We start from the raw sequence: 22,660 nt of genomic DNA on the forward strand, positions 1-22,660 counted from the left end.
TGGAAAACAAAATTGGCTAGATACTTGACATTGGAGCTTCGAGACATTTCTACTCAAATCGAGAGCTCTTCCATGACTACGAAGGCACTACTGATGAAGAATGTGTGTTCATGGGTAACTCTGCCACGACATGAGTGCTTGGAAAAGGGAAGGTTCTTTTAAAATTAACCTTTGGAATAACTTTATCTTAAGTAATATATTGTATGTAACTTCCTTATGTAGGAACTTGGTATCTAGGAGTCTATTGGATCGGGTTGGGCTTAAAGTTGTCCTCACAAAAAATGGAGACTTTGTTGATAAGTGATATCTTGTAGATGGTCTTTTTGTATTGAATATTGTCCTTGTTGCAAATACGATGAATGCAAGTGCTTCTAATTTTGCTTACATAGTCAAGTCTCTTGATATGTGGTATCGTAGACTAGATCATATGAATATTGCATCGATTAAGAAACTTAAGGATTTAAAATTGATCAATGCTTTGAAACACATGAAATTAGTAAATGTCATGTTTGTGTAGAAACAAAGTTTTTTAATATACCTTTTAAACCTGTCACGTCTAGAAGTATAAAATTACTAGAACTGATTCACTTCGATTTAGTTGATTTCAAAAACACCACAAGTAGATGTGGAAAAAATTACTACGTTTCTTTTGTTGATGGTTTTTCTAGATATACTAAAATATATATTTTAAAGACAAAAGATGAAGCTGGTGGTATGTTTTTGAAATATAAGGCAGAAGTAGATAATCAATTAGATAAGGAGATTAAAATGTTAAGGTCAGATAGTTGTGGTGAATACAATGATAAATACCTTATTTAGAGGTGGTGAGTACAATGATGCATGATATGTTATGTTTTGGATTGTATGATAACATGTGGGAGAATCTATGTTTTATGCTTGTTTTATTCTTAACAGAGTATCTTACAATAAACTGAATAAGACACCTTACGAACTCTGAAAAGGATATGCACCTAATATCTCCCACCTGAAGGTGTGGGGATGTTTAGCTAAGATACCATATCCTGCACTCAAGAAACCTACAATAGGATCTAAAACTTTTGATTGTGTGTTTATTGGTTATGCTCGATATAGTGTTGCATATAGATTAATGTGCTTGAATGATAGATCCGTATGTGAATATAGGGATGTACAATTATTTGAGCATGTTTTTTCATTTAAAAAGGGAAACACTAATTCTATTAAAACGTCTAATTGTGAGAATATATTTGTTTCTATGCCTTCCTCGTCTAATAGTATGCATGAAACAAAAAATAATACAGCTTTTGGTAGTATGCTTGAAACTGTAGATGTTAGCACTATGACAGAATAGGTGATATAGAACCTAAAAGAAGTAAGAGAAAGGGAATTGGAAAAAAATTTGGTCCTAATTTGTTAACTACCTTTTTAATTGAGAGGCCTGATATTGATTGCCAGTTTGCATATATGTATTTAATATATGAGAATCCTAAAACTTACCAATAAGCCTTAAGTTCTGTAGTCTATAACTCATGGAAGGAAACCATTAAGAGTGAACTGGATTCTCTAATTGTGAACCAATTTTGGAACTTAGTAGATCTTCTAGAAGGAAGTAGACCTATTAAATGTAAGTGGATTATCAAAAAGAAGACGAGGCCATATGGTTTAGTTTAAAGATACAAGACTAGATTGATATTAGTAATGTATACACTAAAACAAGGTATTGACCACTTTGATACATTTTCTCCTATAACAAAAATAGCTACAATTAGAGCCTTGATTGCACTAGCTGCTATCCACGGACTTCTAATTCATCAAATGGATGTAAAAACAACATTCCTCAATGGTGATATAGAAGAGAAATCTATATGGTACAACCTGAAGGCTTTACGGTTACTGGTTAGGAAAACAAAGTATGTAAATTGGAAAATAAAGTATTCTAGATGAGATCCCAAAGTGTGTTGGTCGTGGAAGTATAACATTTTCACCACATGCACGCCGCCTGGTTGGGCGGGCGGGTTCGAATAATTGCTTACACGAAAAAAAAAAACTAATTTTTGTATGACTTATTTATTTAATTTTTTAAATAAATAATTTTATTAATATTTTTGTTGATCGTTCATTTTTGCCCGTTTATGAACGTTGTATCGACGTTCATCTGACCGTTCATGTTTTTCTGACCATTCATTTCCTCTTTTCCTCTGTTATTTAACACATATTAGACTTGAGAAATGAGACACACAACTAAATTTTCTTCTCTTGTTTTATTCTAATTGGTATTTTGTTATGAGGAACCTTCTCATTGATTCTAGGTCATTTTTCGGTGAGTGCATGTCTGAATTCGGAGGCTGCATTAACCTTGGGAGCAACCGACATAGCGATTAGCATCGAGGTATTGTCATAATTGATTTTAGGGCAATGGTTTTTCTACGGCGCAACAACCTTTCGTGACATCTGTTCTAACAAAAGCGTTATCAAATGGACTTAATTTTATTAGTTTTCAAAATAAAAGTGATGTTTAAAATAGAGAAAGAAAAAAACAAAATGGTCTTTCAATTTGGTCTCATATAGGCATTTCATATATGTTTTAATTTTCTTTTTATTAAAGAAAAATCATAGATACGAAATTGAAACATCCTAAAATCCAAACACCCGATTAGCAAAATTTTGTAATTTTGTAATTTTGTAATTTTAAAAAGCTAAAAGAAATACAAATTAATTTGGGTGGATAAAAGTAACATAAACACTCTGCCGAAGCATACGTGGCAAGAGAGACGTGATGCTTTTCCCTTCCTTAACAACGGGCAGGAAGGGCAGGACGAGAAGTGAGAACTATAAGTCTATAGAAGGTCGAAATTACTAAAGTAGGCAGTAACGGGCAGGATGGGCAGGACGGGCAGAGGGTCCACCCACCGGAGGGTCTCAACTCTGCAGCGACTGAGCTAAGGGCGATGACGAAGCCCATCGTGAATCAACTCCTTGAGTTTGACCACCATTACTATTTTCACTCATAAACTCTTAACTGTGTGCTCAATACTACAGGGATTAGCGTAACCATGGTTGGGTTTTAACGCCCATTGCTAGCACTATAAATACCCCCATTCTCCCTCGCTTTTCGGACTACAGACGCGATTAAGCAAAGGAAACCAGTAGACTTTCGGCGACTCCCGTCTCCTGGCTCTCTGGTCGACGATTTTCCAGGTTAGAATTCTCTGATCCGTCCCCATTTTCTGGATGATTGTATTATTATCTGCAATTCTCTCAATTCTATACTTGGTTGAAGATTCTGCTTGATTCTTCGTTGCATTTCATGTTTGGATGGTGATGATTGAAGGATCGAGTGAAAGGAAGGGTTTATTTCTTGTAGTTGAGTGATGGGTTTGTTTCTGTCTACCTGTATGATCGAAATTATGTAATGTTTATGTGGATGAGATCATTGATCGGCTAATTCATTGATGATTTTTTAACGATGTTTGATATGGGTTTTATGAACTGTTGCCATATCCAGGTTTCCCGTTGGTTAATATTGGGTTTGAATTTTCCAGTACTATGGTTTTCATTCGAAGGGTGTTGGTTTCTTTTTTTCTTCAGTGGAACTTTCTGTTATATTGAGCTGTGTTCTGAAAGCGTTTGCCTTCATGTTGTCATCCACCTTCATCAAGTGTTGGATCTTGGATGGAAACATTCATATCAGTTCTGTTTTGTTTTTTCTCATCCTACAGCTTGTTGCAGCTATTTTTCTTTTCTCAATTGACAGAGTGATATTTGGACCTTCTTTTTTCCTTCTCTTGTTTCTTTTCTTTACTGATGAATCAATATACAAGTGCTGCTTGGATTTGAATTCGCAAGGGGAAATTCAATGTTTGTAATACTTAGTATCAGTTCCAGTGACTTAATGTTGCTAAAAAGCTTCTATATTTCTATTTTGATCACTCTTTTCTCTCTTAATTTTCCATTTTTGTCTATGATTAAATCATGTTTTTCATGAAGAGATGCGCCGAACTTGTATGGAGTTGCATACCAGTGTGGCTTGATCATTTGTGCATCATCATTTGATTTTTTTTTTTTTTATAAAAAATATATTTATATGTGTATATTTGCTTATAGATGATCAACTCATAGTCAAAATTGGATTGATTTGCTTCGAAATTTACTTGAGTTTTTTATGGTAGTCTTCTGGAACAGCTCTAGACAAAATTAGACCAGACTCCTGTTTTCTCCTTGGTATTTGTTACCATGACTCCTTCACCAGTCACCTCTTCGGCTATACTTGACTTATTTTCTACTGACAAGGAGATTTTTTTAGCATTAAGAAGAATATTGAGCGGAGGCCCTTTTCCAGCAAATGTTTATGATCTAAATCCTTGCCTGTTTAAACCTGAGAATTTACCAGGTAAGTCTTATGTCTTCCTTGTCACAAGAATTCATGTTTTTAATTTCCTTAGCTTTCTTGAGGACTGCAGTTTTGGGAGGACTGGATATGATGGTGTCTTCAAGTGTCTAGGCCTCTTGAAGTGCTTTGGGTTGAACATTGTAATTTTTGGTTTACATCATATAACAATATCAATGTTAGTTCCTTCATTTTTCAAAAAATTGGATCCTATCACAAATTTTTGTGTCATAGTAAAGAATTTTTTTGGAACAAGAAACAGTGTCAAAGTAAAGAATTAGAAATTTACAGTGTAAGATGAGGTTGTCTTAGATTCAATGAAGCTTAAGGTACCTTTTATGTCCACATGAAGTTTGGTATCACGATGCGTGCAATGGGAATGCTGACACAAGTTTTGGTCCCTGGAAGCCGAAAGGTGGAGATTGTAAACTGTATTCAGATTCTTCTTTCACTGGATGGAGAACAACTTATGAATATTATGAAGGTCAGGCACCTCATGAGTGTAAAACTGCCTGGGTTATGCAGAAGTACTGGATGAGTCAGACAGACCTGAACGAAAACAGCAAGCAAAAGGTATATCCTGCCATCTTTTTGCCAAAAAGTTTATAAGCTGACATTTCCCTTTAAATTTTTTTCCTACCCAACCTGCCAGTCAATTGCTTGTTTGGTTGGGCAACATACAGGAAACCAGCTCACTTTGCAAAGTCTTTCTTGGAGATGCACAATTTCAAAACCATGAAAAGATTCAGAAAATTGAGTTATCTATTATTCTCAATTCAAAACCCAACAACTTAAATCATCAGTTGGTTGTTCCAGATGGTTCGACTTCAAATGATATGGCAAATGGGTCCACGAGCAAGTCTGAGGTAGTAGTCATTGTACCCCCCCTGTATTTGATGCATGCTGATGACCATGCATCTCTTCCTAAAAGTTGATATGAGACTGGATTTGTATGTTTGGTGTTCTCTTGTTTACCCTGTTTTTACTGCCACTGGAAACTGATTGCTCCCATATATTCTCTATTTCCTTCTCTACTTGGTATAGAGTTGCAAATGGTGTCTTTATTTTCAGTTAATGACAATTGATGTTTTGTAGATGAGTGAAGATGACAAGATGGTAGAATTGGCAGTTGCAGGAAAACCCCATGGTGATTTAGAAGAGATCCTTGCTGTGATGAATGATCTTTCTGAAGGCAACTACTTGGAGTTGCTGGATTTAGATAACCCAACATCTCCATCAAGTTCTGAAAATTCTAGTTGCTTGACCATGTCATCGGATGAAGACTTTGATATGATGGCTGTACTATGTGACATAGAGCGTGACATCAACCATGACAGGGCACAAAGAAATGCTGCCTGCATCCGCACCTCCGCGCCCTCCAGAATAAAGGAGGAGGTGGTGCATCAAGGGGCTTCAGGTTTGTCAATTTATTTTTCTCATCCTCCTATTGATTTCTATTTATGAATCGTTCATTCTAATCACCATTCCCCATATAATTCTATATATAAATTCTTTTATTTAAAATTGAATTACATTATTTTTATTTTTGTAATTTAAATAATATACATAAATTTGAAAATTTGAAAATATAGTTATATTACTTACATTATAGAATATCAAATAAAAATAGTGATTAGTAGTGATTAGAAGAAACGTCTAACACCTTCCATGTTATGCACTCCTACAAATCAAGAGTAATCTGTTTAGAATTTGAAGGCAGAACAGAACATTCTGCTACATGGTTACTGAATCGTTGTGGGATATGCTTTTCTACCAACAGCCGTAGAGAAAATTATTCATGAATAGTCATTGAATGTCCCAGCTTCTAACGTTTCTCCTGATAAGTGACCCCCAATAATAGCCTCTCACCTGCATACTCAAGTTGTTATTTAGACCAAAAAAATGTAAAATTTTCATCATTGTTTCAAGTTTTCAACCATAATTCACAGTCACGAAATTGTACTCGTGCAAACACGTATATATTTCTCCTGTTTACGAAAATATGCAGATCCGTAACTATTTAAGTGTACACAGAATCTCTTGTGAGCATCAAAAGAAGCCACTCGCCAGCAAAAGAAAATCCCAAAATCGATTCTACAGCGTCCGGTTCAGGGCACAGAGAACCAGAATTGAGACTTCCAAGGCAAAGTGAGAAAGAAGGCTACAGATTGAAAGGTGCATCGAGTTCTCACAACAAGAAGATCTCAAATGGTCAAGAAACAGCTGTGGATGGAGGTAAGAAGAAAAAGAAGAAAGCAGTTGGGAGAATGAAGAAGATTCAGAAAAAGTATCTTTGCTTCATTCCATTTTAGATCTTATGAATCATCTTACACTTAGAATTATCTCACACTATAGCACAGTGCAGCTAAGAGTAAGTTAATAATGGAAATAGAGTAACAGTGGCTTTGGATAAGAATTATTGTGTTTGATTAAGTTTGGTTTTTGCATGTATAGTGTAAAGTTAGAACAGGGGTTCTAAAGATGAGATGTCTTGTAGTTGATATGACTTCTTTCTTAGAAGACATAACATTTAAAGTCTTTGACTTGACTTCATTTATTAACTTACTGAAGTCAATGTAATTGTAGAGGGCTACTCACTTTTGAGTACCCAGCCCACCATTATAATGAATTCATTGTGTTTTTTATATATATATATATTTTTTTGGTAATTGTTGTTTTAATATGAGTTTTTTTTTTTAGAAGTATTTTTTTAGAAACATGAAATTCACTTGGATCGTGTAAAATTGTAATCGGTATAAATATCTTGTATATTGAATATTCTGCCAAGTTCACCCTATTTCTTTATTTTAGTTCAACATGAATAGAAAATTGAAACCACTAGTCCTTAGTATGAGAAATTTAATACAATGATTTGTACAAGTATTTATGTATCCTATGAACTATTGAAGATTATATATTTTTGGATTCACCATCACAACCAATGAATTATTAAGGTGCAGTCCAAATATGAAGAGACATAAATATAGGGATTGTGTGGGAATGTTTATTTATTATTATGCCTAAGTTTAATAAGAAGGGAAATGTGAGTATATTTGTTTTTTTCCTTAGTTTATAATTATGCTTCAAATGTAACGTTTATAAGCAAAGTGACTCGTTTTTACATGCCCAAGGATTTTTTTTTTTTAAAAAAAAAGCCCTTTGTTTTTTCCTTACATTTCCATTTTTTTAGTTCGCCAATTTAGAGGGAGGATCAATTGGGTTAGAATCATGAAAACAAAAAAAAAATAATAACAATAATACCCTACTCAGTTGGTCTTTTGATGACAACCAAAATACGTATATTAGAATTTGAAAATAACGATTAATTACTTATTAAATGAGTTGATCAATGTAATTCTAACCTGTGACTCATATTTTGTTAAGTTATTAATCGTAATTATAGTCCAACACATAAGAAAAAAAAAATATTTCGGAAAATTATATAATATTTTCATACGGAAATTTATGCAGCGAATTGAAGGAAAGGCGAGGCAACTTCAAGAATGGGCTGGTTGAATTGTAGTGGGCTGGGCCGACCCAAACCTGCCGAAGCCCATAACATTGACGGTACGGGATTGTGTTTTTCTTTTTTCTTTTTTGTTTTGTTTGTTTGTTTTTTTAACCCGAAAGTATCATGTTTGACCTAAGGTGTGTGTGGAAACTATATTTGAGATGTGATGATTTATGAATAATATAAGTACTCTAAAAAAGATATTTTTTTAATGTCGTGTGTATGCATTTTTTTCCAACGTAAATCCTGCTCGACATATATAAAGTTTGTATTTCAACTTTGTTTGATTTTCTCATCTCACGTAGTGTTAATAAAAAAATATATATTTCTCTCTTCATTATTTATAATGTTTGTAATCCAAGTCTAAGACAATGCAAATTCAAATAAAGCAAAAATTGAATCAACAAGTATAAATTTTAAAAATAATAAACGAAATCATGCTCAAACGAAGGCGTTTGGTTTCAAGTTTTAAATTCGACATTAGCCAATAATCAATATACTTAGGCAGTACTCGAGTTAAGATTTATAATATTTCACATGTTTGTAATTACAAAATTTGAAGCTTTAAAGTGGAATTAAACAGATTAATTTGCATGGATGGATTATAAAACTTTTACAAATAGGATTGTTTCTTTGCTAGACATTGGATTCCGTTCAACAACTTGACTTTCAGTTTCTCCTTTTGAATTAATCCAAAACCATATGTTATAATATATATAAACACACCACTGTCCTGGCATTATTTTTCTGTCCCCATTTTATTTGGGAAATTTCTGTCACACAAATTACTGTCTTGATGTACCGTAAAAAAATGTTAAAGATTCTTCTATTTTCATCTCTACATTTTTAAGCTTTAGTTCACATATTCTCGACAAAACTTAAAATTAATTTGTGTAAACTTATTGTTCATATTTTTTCCCCAAAAATAATTTTTATTAGCATTTCCTTCATGGATCTTGAAAAATATACGTTATTTACTAATCATTTCGTTTTTTATTTTTAGTTTTTTAAAATCAAGTCTATATCCTTTCCATTTTTTGCAACGATTTGTATTTTTAAGTACAATTGTTGAATTCTTATCCAAATTCAAAAAATAACAAGTTTCTAAAAGTTACTTTTTTTAGTTTTTCAAAATTTGACTTAGTTTTTTTATTCTTAAAAAAATGAAATAACAAATGAACAAATTTAAAAATGAAAATAGTAGCTATAGATTAAATTTTCAAAATTAAAAATCCAAAACAAAATAGATGGGAGTATAGTTACATGGTATATTTTAACCAATTTAAATAAGATTTAATTTTAGATAACCAAATTTGAGATTTATGGATGGTACATATACTAAATTTAAGAGAGCATGTAGATTAAAAGAAACTGAAATTAACCATAGGGTATACATGTGTTGGGTTGAGGGTGTTTTCGAACTAAAACAAAAAATTTAGGTTCGTTGGGTTGGCAACCCAAAAAATCTAAATGAAGTTTCTAACCCAACCGAACCCTTAAAATTCGGGTTGGGTTGTCGGGTTGTAATTTGTTTTTTTTTCTTTTTAATTAAAAATATGTAAATTTATATACAACTCATGATTAATAACTAAAATATAATAAAATTCAAATGCTAAATACTAAATATCTAAGATATTTATTGCAAACTTTAAATAAAGACAAATATCATAACAATTTTAAAAGAAAAGTATTTAAAATTTACAATTTAATCAATATAAAGTAATCAAAATTTAAATAAATAGAAATATGTAGAGTATATTTTATTTTTATATATAAAACTCGGGTTAGGCTCGGTCAACCCAAATTTTTTTAGCCAACCCAACCCAACGAAAATAGAAAATATGAGTCAACCTATTTATAAATATACCAAAATGTCACTATCTATATTTTGTTGTATTTAAAAATATTTTCGTTACTTTTGTCATTTAAAAACAACAATCCTTAAAAAGGAAAACTTACTCTCTTAAATTTTTGGAGTTATATCAATTTAAAACTTGAACTAATAATTGTATCAATTTATATGTTGAGTTATTCTAAATGTGTCAATTTACACTTTCATTATGTAATTTTTAGATAAACACCGAGTGAGATTTATAATTGTATCAATAAAACTCTTAAACTTTTATAAATGAATGAATGATAGACGACTATTTTTCATTATTATTTATAACTTCGACCTGATATTTTAAATTAAAAATAAGAAAGAATTGAGATTGAAAAGTTAATAGTCTATTTAAAATATTACGTCAACATTTATAATGTCAATAAAAAAATTACTCGTGTATTTTTTAAACCATTCTTAAAGATTTCGAGATTAAAAGGTACATTTTGAGACTTTAAAAATTAAAATTTCGTTGACAACAATTTTATTTTTTAATTTTTTTTAAAAAAATGTTTGAAATATTTTAAATTTCATTAGATGATTCTCACAGAATTATTTTAAAGAAACACTCGTTTTTTTTTTTTTTTTTTGCCAAATTTAAAGATAGAAACTTTTATTATTTTAGATTTTTGAAAACTTTAATGGAAAGTGAACAACAAAACAAAAATTTTGTTACTAAGAGTAACATCCATAAAGTTAATTTTTTTTTAAAAAAATCAAATTATTATGATTCCATTTAGTAACCATTTTGTTTATTGTTTTTGTTTTTGAAAAATAAGTATATGTACACTACTTATACCTTCAAATTTCTTCATTCGTTATTTACTTTTCACCAATAATTTTAAAAATCAAGTCAAATTTTGAGAAGTAACAAAAATTGCTTTTACAAAATTGTTTTTGAAATTTGGAATTTGGTTAAAAGTTCAACCATTGAGCTAAAAAAAATAAGAAAGGTGGAATATATATAATTAATTTAAAAAAAACAAAATGATTATAAAATTAGACTTAGATTTTCATTTATTCATTCATTTTATTTTTCTTTTGAAAGTACAAATTAAATTTGAACAGTCACTTATTTACTTGTTTGGGCAAAAAGTGTATGGTTTTTGGGGGAAAAAGTGAAGGGTAAGGGAAAAGGGAAATGCTTATATAATTAAGGAAGTGAGCGTTGAAAAAGGGCAGGGACGGGCAGGGGCAGGGGGTAGGGGCAGGGGCAATTATATGTCTTTACTGCCCATCAGGGTACAGTGACAGGTGGACAATCGGAGAACCAATCATTTTATTTCTCTCTTTTAGCTTTTTTTTTAAAAAAAAGAAAAAAGAAAATTCTTCTTTTAAAATAATAAATTTATAGGGTTATGTTTTGTCTCGTGAAGTGTGAGAAACTAACTGTTGGGGCTGGGTCCATTCACACCTGCATTGCCAAATCCCAATCCATAATTCACTTTTTCTTTATTTTCAAATTTCAAATTCAAACCATCTTTCTCATTCCCATTTCCCTTTTAAGAAATTTAAAGTTTAAATACTATTTTAGAATTTTGTTCAAAGTCACCTAAAAGATCCAGAAATACTATTTCAATCAGTTTTCTAAAATTAAGCTGATTATCAAATACAAAACCTTTTTAATATTACTTTTTTACAATTTTCATACTTTTGAATTTGTTTCGTTTTATTTAATGTATGTTAATAGATTGTAAACTGAGTTTCTACTACCAGTTTATTGCTAGATCTAAAAACTCATTTTTAATCTACAGCCTTTTTAATCAATATAGATTTGTCATCATTTAATCCTTTTCAATAAAAATAAACTTTGAATGATTAAAGTTAAGATTTATCGAATATATAAACTATAATTAAAAATTTGAAACCATAAAATTAAAATGAAACAAATCTCTAAGTACATTGACAAAAATGATATTTTACTATATATAAAGTTTGCACTGTGAAATTTTAATTTGATTAAATTAGATTTTGGACCGGTCTATTTGGATTGACAGATAAAAAAAGAAATGTTTCTAAAAAAATCATTTTTGTTTAGACTATTGACAAAAATGGTTTGAAATACACGTTGAAGTTGTTTTAAAAAAATACTTTGAATGGTGCCAAACACTTAAGTTTTTTCCAAAAATGACTTCTTCTCAAATTAAATAATTGGAAAGTTAAATCAAACACACCTTTAATTAAATGTTGCAATTTATGTTATTTATGATGGGTTTGGTTTAACGTTTCAAGTGTTTAATGTTGAAAATAAGTAATTTTTTAAAAAATTGAAGAGTTTGACAACTACTCAAAAATAACTTTTGAGACATTATAAAGTATATTTAAATTTTTTTTTGTTATAAGAATAGTTTAAATAATAGTTTGTGTCCATTTGATTTATAAATTTTAGAAAATATATAACATATTTTTGAAAATTCAATCTAGTGTCAACTTAGATTATATAATTTTAATTATATATAAAATTAGTCACTGACATATGTGGCATTCTTTTAAAGAACAAACATGTTAGAGGCATTAAAAGTGTGGTCTTATTAAAAATGAAATTCAATTTAACATCTAATAATACCTATTATTTTTTAGATTGTTTGAACGTGTTAATGTTCTATCGTATATTTATTGAAAGTTTATGTAATTATTAAGGAGGTATTTGATAAATGGGTATGAGTTATTGGGTTAGGTGAATATTTATTACCCAGGTTTGTTAAGCCCATAAAGAAAATCTATGAATTATTAAACCTTTTTTCACCCACTCAAAACTCCTTTTTTTATCCCCTCAAAACTAACCATAAAAATCAATATATTTTTATTTTTTTTTCTCTTCCCTCATCTTTTCCGTTTGGTTTTTTTTTTTGTCAAACCTCTTGATTATTAAAACCCATTTTTTACCCACTCAAAACACTCCTTTTTTATCCCTCAAATTAACCCTAAAAATTAATATATTTTCATTTCTTTCTTTCTTCCCTCGTCTTTGCCGTTTGGATCTAGATCTGATTTATTATTATTTTTTTTATTTTTTTTTATCGTCAAACATTTGGATTTTATTTTCATTTCTTTCTCTCTTCCCTCGTATTTGCCCTTTGGATTCCCAAATATACTATCCATATTATATAAAAATAAATTGTATGATATATGAAATAATAAAGTTAAATTAGCAAGATTCAATATATATACATAGAATATACCAATTAGTAATTGAAATAATTACCTTCAATATATATACATACATACAATATACAATATACCAATTAATTAAGCAGTAATATGAGATATATTTTGTTGGTATGTTTTATCGATTGAAGAGAAAAAGAATTATTAAAAGAATATATGAAAAATAATATATTATGTTCTACAAACTGAGAAAAAAAATTGAGATTGTCAAGTTTATGTCATAAATGATTTGAGAAAACACGTGTATATTTGAAAATTAATCAACAATAGCAAAACATAAAACTAAAAAATAAAATAAAAAAATAAAAAAACAAACAGAAAAAATAGAACTAATCTCATTCACAAAAAACTGCATCATATCCTCCAACTCAACTCAACTCAACTTTACGCAACAAACACAGACAATAATTACCAACTCAACTCAACTCTGCAAACAAACACAGACAATTTAACTCTAAAGATAATTTAACTCTTCAGATAATAATTACAAACTCAACTCAATTCTCTACTTTTATCACATACCAAACACATCCTAAGTATTTCTAAATTTCAAATAGTTGTTATTTTTTTTTATTTATAGATGTTGGAGTCCCTTACATATTAAAGCATGTAAACTAATTAAATGTCATATTTATTACCCATTAAATTTAACTTAGTCTTTAATAGATTAAATTAGACATATTTTTAAAACTAACGTATAATAAGTATACAATTGAAAACATAAGGTTTAATCTGACATAAAAATACTTTTTTCAATAAAATGATTAATTTCTAAAAACTTCTGATTGTTTTGATATATATAAAACTGAAATCTAAAAATCTATTAGAGATTCTTTAGAGTCTTATTAAAATAAAAAATAAAAAAAAAAAGTTAAGGATTTATTAGTCATAATTTTCAAAAATTAGGGACTAGGAAAATATAAGCTAACAGGTTTATTACATATTTGGAAATTATTAATTTTTAATTAAAATATATAAGCTATGAAATAAGATTTAATTGGTGGGATTCCGTAAATATTTAATTTCATTGATAAATTATTTTATGTTCATCAGAATAAATAAATGAACAGGTACATTGTTTATATTTTAAACATCACAACGCTGTGTGTATAATAATAGATATCCTTGATAAAAAACCAATAGAACTTTATATAATAATAATAACAACATGTCTATTAGTTTTGTAACCAATCATAATCTTCCACTGATAAATTTACGGTTTAAATCTCATTTATATCTCTAATTTCTTAGTTTGTTATATTTCATCTAAACTATTAAAGAATACTATTAAATACATTTTACCATAGTCTTTAACTTTTAATAATTTATTTCCTAAAAGAAAGAGTTAACATATCTATCTTATTTTAATTATTGAATCTTTAATTATCCAAATTCAGTTATTCTACTTTCATTAGATCTTAACTTCAGTTATTGATAGTTTAAAAAAAAAAAAAAAAAAGAAAAGAATTGCTTCAATAACAATGCTAGTTTACATGCAATAAAAGATACTTCAATTTCTAAAATTTTTAAAGTGTGGGTTAATAGACTAATTCACTTATAGAAAAAATAACAACAAGCTAAAAATAATAACTAATTTTTAGAATTATCGGAAGTATAGAAATTAGAATTGGATATTATAAAAGTTCATTGACAAGAATATAATGAAACAACATATATTAGTTGAGTCACGTTTTACCATAAGAACGATCAAATTAATTATAATTTTGAAAATTGAAGATAAAATCAGTCAAAAATAAAATTGGAAAGCTGAAGACTGAAATAAAATAAAACAAGGATTTAAAAGGAAAAAAAAGTGACACAGAAAGGAAGATTTATACCTAAAATTATTAGTTTATTTACACGGTTAAAATCTTTTACAAATATCTAAAACGAGACAAAAAGAAAAATTATCAGCTTTTGTTATTTATTTATTTTTATTTTTGGGTTCACATCACAGGCATGGAAACTTCGCTGTACGGACTACGGGAATATAAATATTAAATCAATTAAGAAAAATAATTAATAATATTATTTTGGACTAGTAAGTAGTAGTAACGTTACTTTCACATACAACAGGTCTCCTTTTACGACGCCGTTTTCTTAAAAGCCTTATTCCCTTCTTTTACACTTTATCATCATTACACATGCTTTGTAAAACATGCCTCGCCTTTATCCACGTCCCTCCCCGCCTTCGTTTCTCACCGTTGGATCTTCACGCGGGAAAATCCCATCCTACGCCTCTCCTTCCTCCCTAATGGCGGGAAATTAACCGGGGAAAAAAATATATCACTCCCCCCTTTTCCTTTTTTGTATTCATGTTTTTTTTTTCTAAAAAAAATTATATATATATATATATATATCTTTGAAGTGTAAAATTAATCATTAATTGGAAATATTAGAGTTAAAAAAATCTAATGAACCCAAATTGTACGATTATCAACTCATTTAGGTTCGATTTGATTCAAGTAAATACAAATTTTATGGGTTGGATTGGTTCATAGATTTACCTAAATAACCTGAACCAATCCAAACCAACTCAAATATATAATTAAATTTTTAAAAACATGTTTTTTTACCTATGATAAGATTGTATATGTATATATGTATTTCAATTTTATTTAATTTCATTATTTTTTGAATAATTTATTCTCTAACCACTTTTAAAAACAATGTTTTAGCACTTTGAACATAAAATTTTCATAATATAAATTGAAATTGAATGTTTAATCTTAATTTAATTCATGAAATAATTAAATAATGTTTATATATATTAACATTTTACTTATTCTTTAGTAAAATTTTAAATAATTAATCCGAATAATTCGAATAAACCAAACCAAAATGTTTCAAGGTTGGGTTTGATTTGGTTCATTAATAAGAGTTATTTTAATTAAAAAAACTTATAATCTGAATAATTAGATTAAATCTAAAAGGTATTTCAATTCAACCCACCAACAACCCTAAAAAAATATGTCTAATAAATTAGAACTCCACAAAGACGAAAGATTCAGTTTTACGTTGTAAATTCTCAAAGCTCTTATAGTTACTTGATTGAAATTTTAATTTAGTTTTTTTTTTTTTAAAAAAAAATGGATAAATGATTTTTGGGAGTATTTATTGGGTGTGGCGGAGATAGACGTGTGAGTGGGACGGAGATATACGACAACACCGACGGCAGGTAGAGATGTGGGGCCTGCGTTTTAAAAGGAAAAAAATAGAAAAAGAAATCCGGATTTTGCCGTTACGTTTCAGTCTTTTTTATTTACATTGAAATTACAAAACTGCCCAATTTCCAACGCTCCATGTTCTTAGCGTTAACTCGAGGTCCTCTCTCACTCGTTTTTAGTAGAAATTTTGTGCTAATGGTTTGAATCATCTCTTTACCTAAAAGTTTAAATTATTCTGTGAAAATGATCTAATTTTATATCATCTGACTATAATGAAATAATTTATTATGAAATTTTGAGAAAATTATTCAAAAACTCATAAGTAATTAACCATTTAAAACAAAAATTTATAATGGAGAATGAACGATTAAACAGAAAATTTGTCTTTAAGTTGTAACATGATAGTTGTAAAATCAAATAGACAATTTTGTATGGATAAAGAGTAGAGGTAAGTCTTTCTCACAATTTAAACTAAAAATGATCATATATTTACTTTTCTCAATGACATTTACAATCTGTTAATGGTATACAGATCTGATCAAAATCTCCATGTTTTTTGGACCCCTACATGAGGAATTGGGGTCTGCCGGTAAAATTTTTCACAAGATAAAGATTTTACTTTTTACATTGATGGGTTTGTACAATTATTTTTTTTACATTGATTATTCAACTATAATGATGATGAATAACAATAATAATAAAAAAAGAGAAACTACAATAATGATGAATAACTGTTTCATATACACACAATAATTCAAACTCATATAAACATTGAACTGAACTTGGGAAAAAAAAAACTGTCTTTTCAAAGTATTATTTTGAATTTTGTTTTCAATTTAGTAGTTGAACTTCTCAAAAAGCTCATTTTAGTTCCCCTTTAAATAATGTCTATTTTAATTTGGATATTGATGGTTAAAACATAATCCAAACGAAAATCTCAGATTTCCATCTAATATTGACCCACATACTTAAAAAATTATATAGGTGTTTAAATATATATACACACACGCATATATCAAGTCGTGTTATGATTATGCTAACTAATAAAATTTCCAACGTTATATCAATATCATCATTTTTTCACTTCACATTAAACGTTTGTTTTCGCAAATATTAGTGGACTTCTTGCTATTTTTAAATGTATTATGATGTGATAAATAATAAGTGGAAAAAAAATGAAAAGAAAAATTTATACCATCATAGTCTATAGTACTAAAAGTTTTCCACATTAACCGAATCTCATTGTTGAATGTTGCGATATTTTTTGCAGTGTCTCTTTCTCGAGTGAGGAGTCAAAAAAATTTCTTTTTAGTTTGGACCTTTTCCGAACGGAGTGTCATCCGCTTTGTCATGAAATCTTGGTTGTATTTAGTTTTTTCCTTGCATTTTAGTATACTCTCTTTAGAAAAACAAAATAAAATATGCTTAAATCATCTCTTGATCCCCGAACTTCTAATGTTGTTCTATTTTGGTCCTTAAACTTAAAAAAACATTCTTTTAGTCTCTAACTTTGAAAAGTTGCTTACTTTGTTCTACTACTAAAATTATGTTAATTTTTAAACATAATGGTGAAATGTATTTTTTTATGACTAGGCTGTCAAATAAGTTAGTTGTGCTAAAAAAATGTAAAGTTTCAATTTTGAAATAGGTGGTAAAGTGATTTTATATAGGAGATCTCAAAAGTCATTTTGCATCCAAGAAATTGACCGTTCACTATTTTGACACATTGGTTGTTGATATTTTACTCCAACTTCATCTTGCTCGACACATGCTAGATGCAATTCCATCCTTAAACAAGTTTTATCTTTAAATAATTAACATAATCTTAATCGGAGGAACCAAAATAAGCACATTTTAAAAGTTTATGGACTAAAATTGATATTTTTAAAAGTTTGTTTTAAATCATATTTTGATCTCTGAACTTTAAAAAACGTCTGTTTTAGTTATTGAATTTTTAAGAAGTGTTTATTCTAGTCATTGCAATTAGGATTCCGTTAACTTTTTAATGGAAGGTTGAGGTGACTTAGGTTTTTTATGATTAGGGTGCCAATAAGTCAATCACTCTAAAAAATACAGGGTTTTGAATTCGAAGTAGAGAGTAAATTGGTTTGTTTATGAAGAATGTAACAATCATTTTGCCTTCTAGATTTTAGTCATTCATTTTACCTTTCGGGTTTTAGTCGTTCGTTGAGACATTTTTCTCTGTTCCTCTCAATCCCTTCTTCCTACTATTTTTTAGTTATGTGATTCGTTGAGGTAATATTTATTTGCAATTTCTCATAGCTTATTTTCTATATGGGTTGCATTTATTTGTATTTTTTAAGTTTATTTTACCTTGCCATTAGATGTTTTATTACCGTGTTTAAAAGTTTTCATAACATAATAGAGTGGAGAAGAAGACATAAAAAAAATAAAAATGTCGATGATTGAGGAAAAAAGTTTACATGAAAAATAGACAGATCTCTACAAAATATCTTCTATACTAATATACCGGTTTTATTATATTTTGACTATACTTTATTTTCTTTTGATTTGCATGGAGAAATTGGAAAAAGAACCAGTAGGACTTATAATTGTTTTTTTTTTGTTAACATAAAAAACAATAGGACCTAAATCACCGATAGATAAAAAATAGAAAAAGTATTTTAAATGAAAAAATTATTGAAAATATTTACAAATAATAGTAAAATATCAAAGTTTATCTATGACATTAAAATTTTACCATATTTGTAAATATTTTTATTTATTTTCTTATATTTAAAAATAATTTTAAAAATAGATAAGAAAACTATACATTTTTTTTACATAAAAGATTTATAGCTGAAAAAAAAATATAAATCATAAAAAAAATATAAATCAGCTCAATTTCCCGTTAAAACGTCAACGGAAACCATAGGAAACGAAATAGAACCATACTCAAAGTTGAAGATGAAAATAGGATTTAAACCAATAAAATACAATAGGTCGTAGTACTATTTTCTTCCCGAAACAATAGACGTGAAAATTAGAAATTAAACTTGATTTTAAAAAGAAGAAATAAACATAGAAGGGAGTAGGGGTAATTAGGTATTTTGAGAAGTTTACATTTGTAGTGGATTACAGCAAAGGTCAACAAGTCAACTCCCCGGAAAAGAAAGGAAAGGGGGCGTTGTTTGGGAAGCAGAAATTGAAACCACCGGTGGTATTGGGAGCATCATGCCGCAAACCCGCTCCCCCACCAAGTGCATGATTATCGATACATCTCTCTTACGTGTCATCTTCTCATTTGTCCTTCACCGGTCGTCGGGATTCATAGCAACACCACCACTCACTAAAACAATATCTGTCTTTTTCCTCTTCCTTCTCCTTCTCCTCCTCCTTCTCCTTCTTCTTCTCTCTGCTTTCACTCGTAAAGCGCAATCGCTCCCTTTCCCCCCTCTCTGATTTTCCTCCCTTCCCTTCTCTAATTCCCCTCCTCACTTTCCCCATTGCATGTCCTTCCATTTCCATTTCTGAATCTTCTCTGTTCTCCTCCCTTTCTGACTAACCCCATTTCACTAGAGTCTCTCGGAAATGATTGAAGCCGTGGAGAGTTCTATCAATGGCGGTTTCTCCCATTTGCAGAGCTGTGGTGACAGTAGCGAGGAAGAGCTCTCCGTGCTTCCTCGCCATACCAAAGTCGTCGTTACTGGAAATAATCGTACCAAATCCGTTCTCGTTGGACTCCAAGGCGTTGTTAAGAAAGCTGTTGGCCTTGGCGGGTGGCATTGGCTGGTGATTTCTCTTTTTTTTTTTTTTTTTTTTACTCGAGTTGGGTTCTTTTAGAAATTGGATTTTTGACATACATTGAATTTCTTTGGGTTCTCATTCTGGGTTATAATGTGAGGATTCATTTCATGTTTTCTGATCAATGTGCACCCAATTTCCTAATTTTTTCAGTTCAATTTTGTGCATTAGATCTTAGATCGTGTCTCAGTCTATTCTGGATTGCGAGTATTTTTGCTTTACTCTTTGTTATTAACTGAGATTACAGGGTTTTCTTTAGTGTAATTTGGAATTTAGTATGGCACTAGTTTTTTTTGGGATGGCATCTTCAATTTCTATCCTTCCCCCATTTATTGCATGTTTATTTAATCATTAGATCTCATGATTATATTAGTTTTCCCAAATCTAAAATGAATTTGATATTCATTTTTTTATGACTTCGGCCGTTTTCTGGGCAGGATTGTTTTGATTTTATTTACTCTTGTTTGGTCTAATTCAGTATGTTAGATGAAATTATGATGGGTTTTTATCGTGTGAAGCGAAGTAGAAATTTCTCTTTTGGTTGATTAAGTGTAAAACAATTTTGTGCTGATTTAAGTTGTAATTTCAGTGTTTTTGGATGTTCGTCTTTTCTTCCTCGATTGTTAGGACTTAGGGTTTTTAGTTTCGATTAATTTTTCTTGGATGTGACTTGGAGTGGGGTAACTTGCAGGTTCTAACAAATGGTATAGAGGTGAAACTACAGCGGAATGCGCTTAGTGTGATTGAGGCTCCGACGGGTAATGAAGAAGACGACGATCTCGAATTTGAGAACTTGCAATGGAATGGAATTGATATGGGTGGGTCTTGCAGCTGATGATTCAATGTCTCAGCTCAATCATTCTTTTTTTACTATTTTTATTAGCTGTCTTAGAATAAAAATTGAGTTTATCCAATAATTGTTGTCTATCTTTGTCCGGCTGTTATTGGATTCATGTCCTGATTTTTCTTTTGTTAACTTGTTGCTAGTAAAAACGTATAGCTCTGCCTCTTTGTTGGAACCACAGCCATAGATTTATGCTTTTTTTAAACCAATTATCAGCAGAAATAAGTTTTAGTCTGTGTCTACAGTGATTTCAAGTGCACAAGTACCTTAACCCTTACAAATATCTTCACTGCAATTCTTGAAAATGGAAATAAGTCGTAAATTCTTTGAATACGTGCAATGGTGGTGAGAGGTTGCTGTGGTGTAGCAGGCTCTAGCCCGATTGTTTGTTGGCTCTAGATAGTGTTGATGGCAGCATAGGATCCTTTGTGAATTCACTTTGTACTTTTCCTCTTTCTGAATCGTTGTTCTCCACATTTTTCTGTAATCCTTTTTCTGACCCTTGTCACTCATTCATGATAACGCTTTCAACTATTATTGATTCTCAGCATCTGATGACGCCCAAAAATCCCACAAATCAAGGCATAAATTACACAAATCATCTGGGTCATCTCACAAGACTATGAGCAGATCACTTTCCTGTGACTCACAGTCGAAGAGCTCGGTTTCTGCACTGCAAGGATCCACGGTATACTCTCTTAATGTTCCGTATTGCAAAATGTGTTTGGCCTTGTAATTTAAATTGATTCCCTGTTGCCTTGTCGCCTCCTGTGTAGAAGGTTGACCTTAGTAAATTGGAGATGGCTGCATTGTGGAGATATTGGCGACACTTCAATCTGGTAAGGTTCAAAAGCCGATGCATGGTTTGTTATGAAGTTTCTTTCTTTACATCAATGGATTTGTGCAGGTTGGTGCTATTCCGAACCCGTCAAAAGAGCAATTGGTAGATCTAGTTCAGAGGCATTTCATGTCACAGGTAGTTGGAGTTTTTCCCTTTTCTTACATTGAGAACTGTTTTTCTTCCATGTTACACACCGTAATTGTCTTTTGACTAATTGTCGAAACCTTACGTTAGCTTTGTCTTTAATTTCATTTTCGGTTGCGAAGCAACTGGATGAGTTGCAGGTCATAATGGGTTTTGTGAAGGCTGCAAAGAGGCTGAAGACAGTGTGCAAATGAGGAGTAGAGAAACTGGGGAATCCATTGAGTTGATACTCATGCTAACAGATAATTCAGCTGAACCAAAAATGTTCCGATTCTCTCTGTAACATATGTATCAATCGATCGCAAATGGTTTTTGTCTATCGGATCGGGATTAGAAGGGGGTTATTAGTGCGATTCTATTGTAGTAGTTAATAGAGTAATATCTTGTTTTAGTGACGATGTTACTTGTAAGTTGTAATGTAGATATGTGTAAACTGCAAATATTAGAGACCTCCGAGAGAAATGCCCCAAACGACTTGCTTTCTAGCCTTTGTTTAATGTAATGCTGACTAGCTGTTGGGGTTTCCATTGCCCAAAAATGTACATATTTTGTTGTTTCCAAATCCCATCTCTTTGATCATTGCTCTCTTCTCTTGGAGTCAGAGGTCTAAATTTCCACATCTAACACAAAATTCTGGGAAGTTAACCATTAATTTGTTTAACTTAAATAGAATATAAGATGTTTCTGTAATTATTACTTTGTTTTTATTTAGTATACATTTTTTCAAATTACTTTATGGAAGTAGGAAGTAGTAGTATAATTTCTGATGGAAGTAGTAGTATAATGTCTGTTACTGTTGAACTAGACTTATTTTAATAAGTAGATGTTTTTGTTGTATTAATTTAATACTAATTATTACTATGTGTATTATAAAAATATTGAAAAATTCTTATAAATAGAAAAATTTAATTTTTTTTTATAATTTATAGCAAAAAGTTTCAAAAGTGTTTTATACTTGAATTTTTTTTTTTT

General features: G+C 30.0%; 2 protein-coding genes across 4 annotated transcripts; both read left to right on the top strand.

Moving 5' to 3' along the window:
• Positions 1-2,800: 2,800 nt before the first annotated feature.
• LOC120075408 (uncharacterized) lies at positions 2,801-7,035 on the top strand. 2 transcript variants are annotated; one of them, XM_039028785.2, is made up of 6 exons: positions 2,801-3,177; positions 4,149-4,369; positions 4,719-4,939; positions 5,050-5,235; positions 5,462-5,783; positions 6,401-7,035. In XM_039028785.2, exons 2-6 carry the CDS (start codon positions 4,213-4,215, stop codon positions 6,676-6,678), a joined length of 1,164 nt encoding a protein of 387 aa, XP_038884713.1. In that variant the 5' UTR covers positions 2,801-3,177; positions 4,149-4,212; the 3' UTR covers positions 6,679-7,035. The 2 variants fall into 2 exon arrangements, with proteins under 2 accessions (XP_038884713.1, XP_038884714.1); XM_039028786.2 differs by having other exon boundaries at positions 3,037-3,177; positions 5,050-5,232.
• Positions 7,036-19,255: 12,220 nt separating this feature from the next.
• LOC120074938 (uncharacterized) lies at positions 19,256-22,250 on the top strand. 2 transcript variants are annotated; one of them, XM_039028047.2, is made up of 6 exons: positions 19,256-19,847; positions 20,551-20,677; positions 21,252-21,391; positions 21,483-21,542; positions 21,611-21,679; positions 21,811-22,250. In XM_039028047.2, exons 1-6 carry the CDS (start codon positions 19,647-19,649, stop codon positions 21,880-21,882), a joined length of 669 nt encoding a protein of 222 aa, XP_038883975.1. In that variant the 5' UTR covers positions 19,256-19,646; the 3' UTR covers positions 21,883-22,250. The 2 variants fall into 2 exon arrangements, with proteins under 2 accessions (XP_038883975.1, XP_038883974.1); XM_039028046.2 differs by having other exon boundaries at positions 19,257-19,847; positions 21,480-21,542.
• The last annotated feature ends 410 nt before the right edge of the window (positions 22,251-22,660 follow it).

This window comes from Benincasa hispida, chromosome 4 (genome assembly GCF_027475165.1).
Source record: "Benincasa hispida cultivar pf3 chromosome 4, pf3_genome.v1.1, whole genome shotgun sequence".
NCBI classification, from domain to species: domain Eukaryota; kingdom Viridiplantae; phylum Streptophyta; class Magnoliopsida; order Cucurbitales; family Cucurbitaceae; genus Benincasa; species Benincasa hispida.

Coding starts and splice junctions, on each gene's coding strand:
- LOC120075408 (XM_039028785.2), top strand. CDS start 4,213: ATGACTCCTTCACCAGTCACCTCTTCGGCTATACTTGACTTATTTTCT. Junction 4,940..5,049: donor ACGAAAACAGCAAGCAAAAG/GTATATCCTGCC, acceptor GGCAACATACAG/GAAACCAGCTCACTTTGCAA. Junction 5,784..6,400: donor GGTGCATCAAGGGGCTTCAG/GTTTGTCAATTT, acceptor AAGTGTACACAG/AATCTCTTGTGAGCATCAAA.
- LOC120074938 (XM_039028046.2), top strand. CDS start 19,647: ATGATTGAAGCCGTGGAGAGTTCTATCAATGGCGGTTTCTCCCATTTG. Junction 19,848..20,550: donor TTGGCGGGTGGCATTGGCTG/GTGATTTCTCTT, acceptor GGTAACTTGCAG/GTTCTAACAAATGGTATAGA. Junction 21,680..21,810: donor AGAGGCATTTCATGTCACAG/GTAGTTGGAGTT, acceptor TCGGTTGCGAAG/CAACTGGATGAGTTGCAGGT.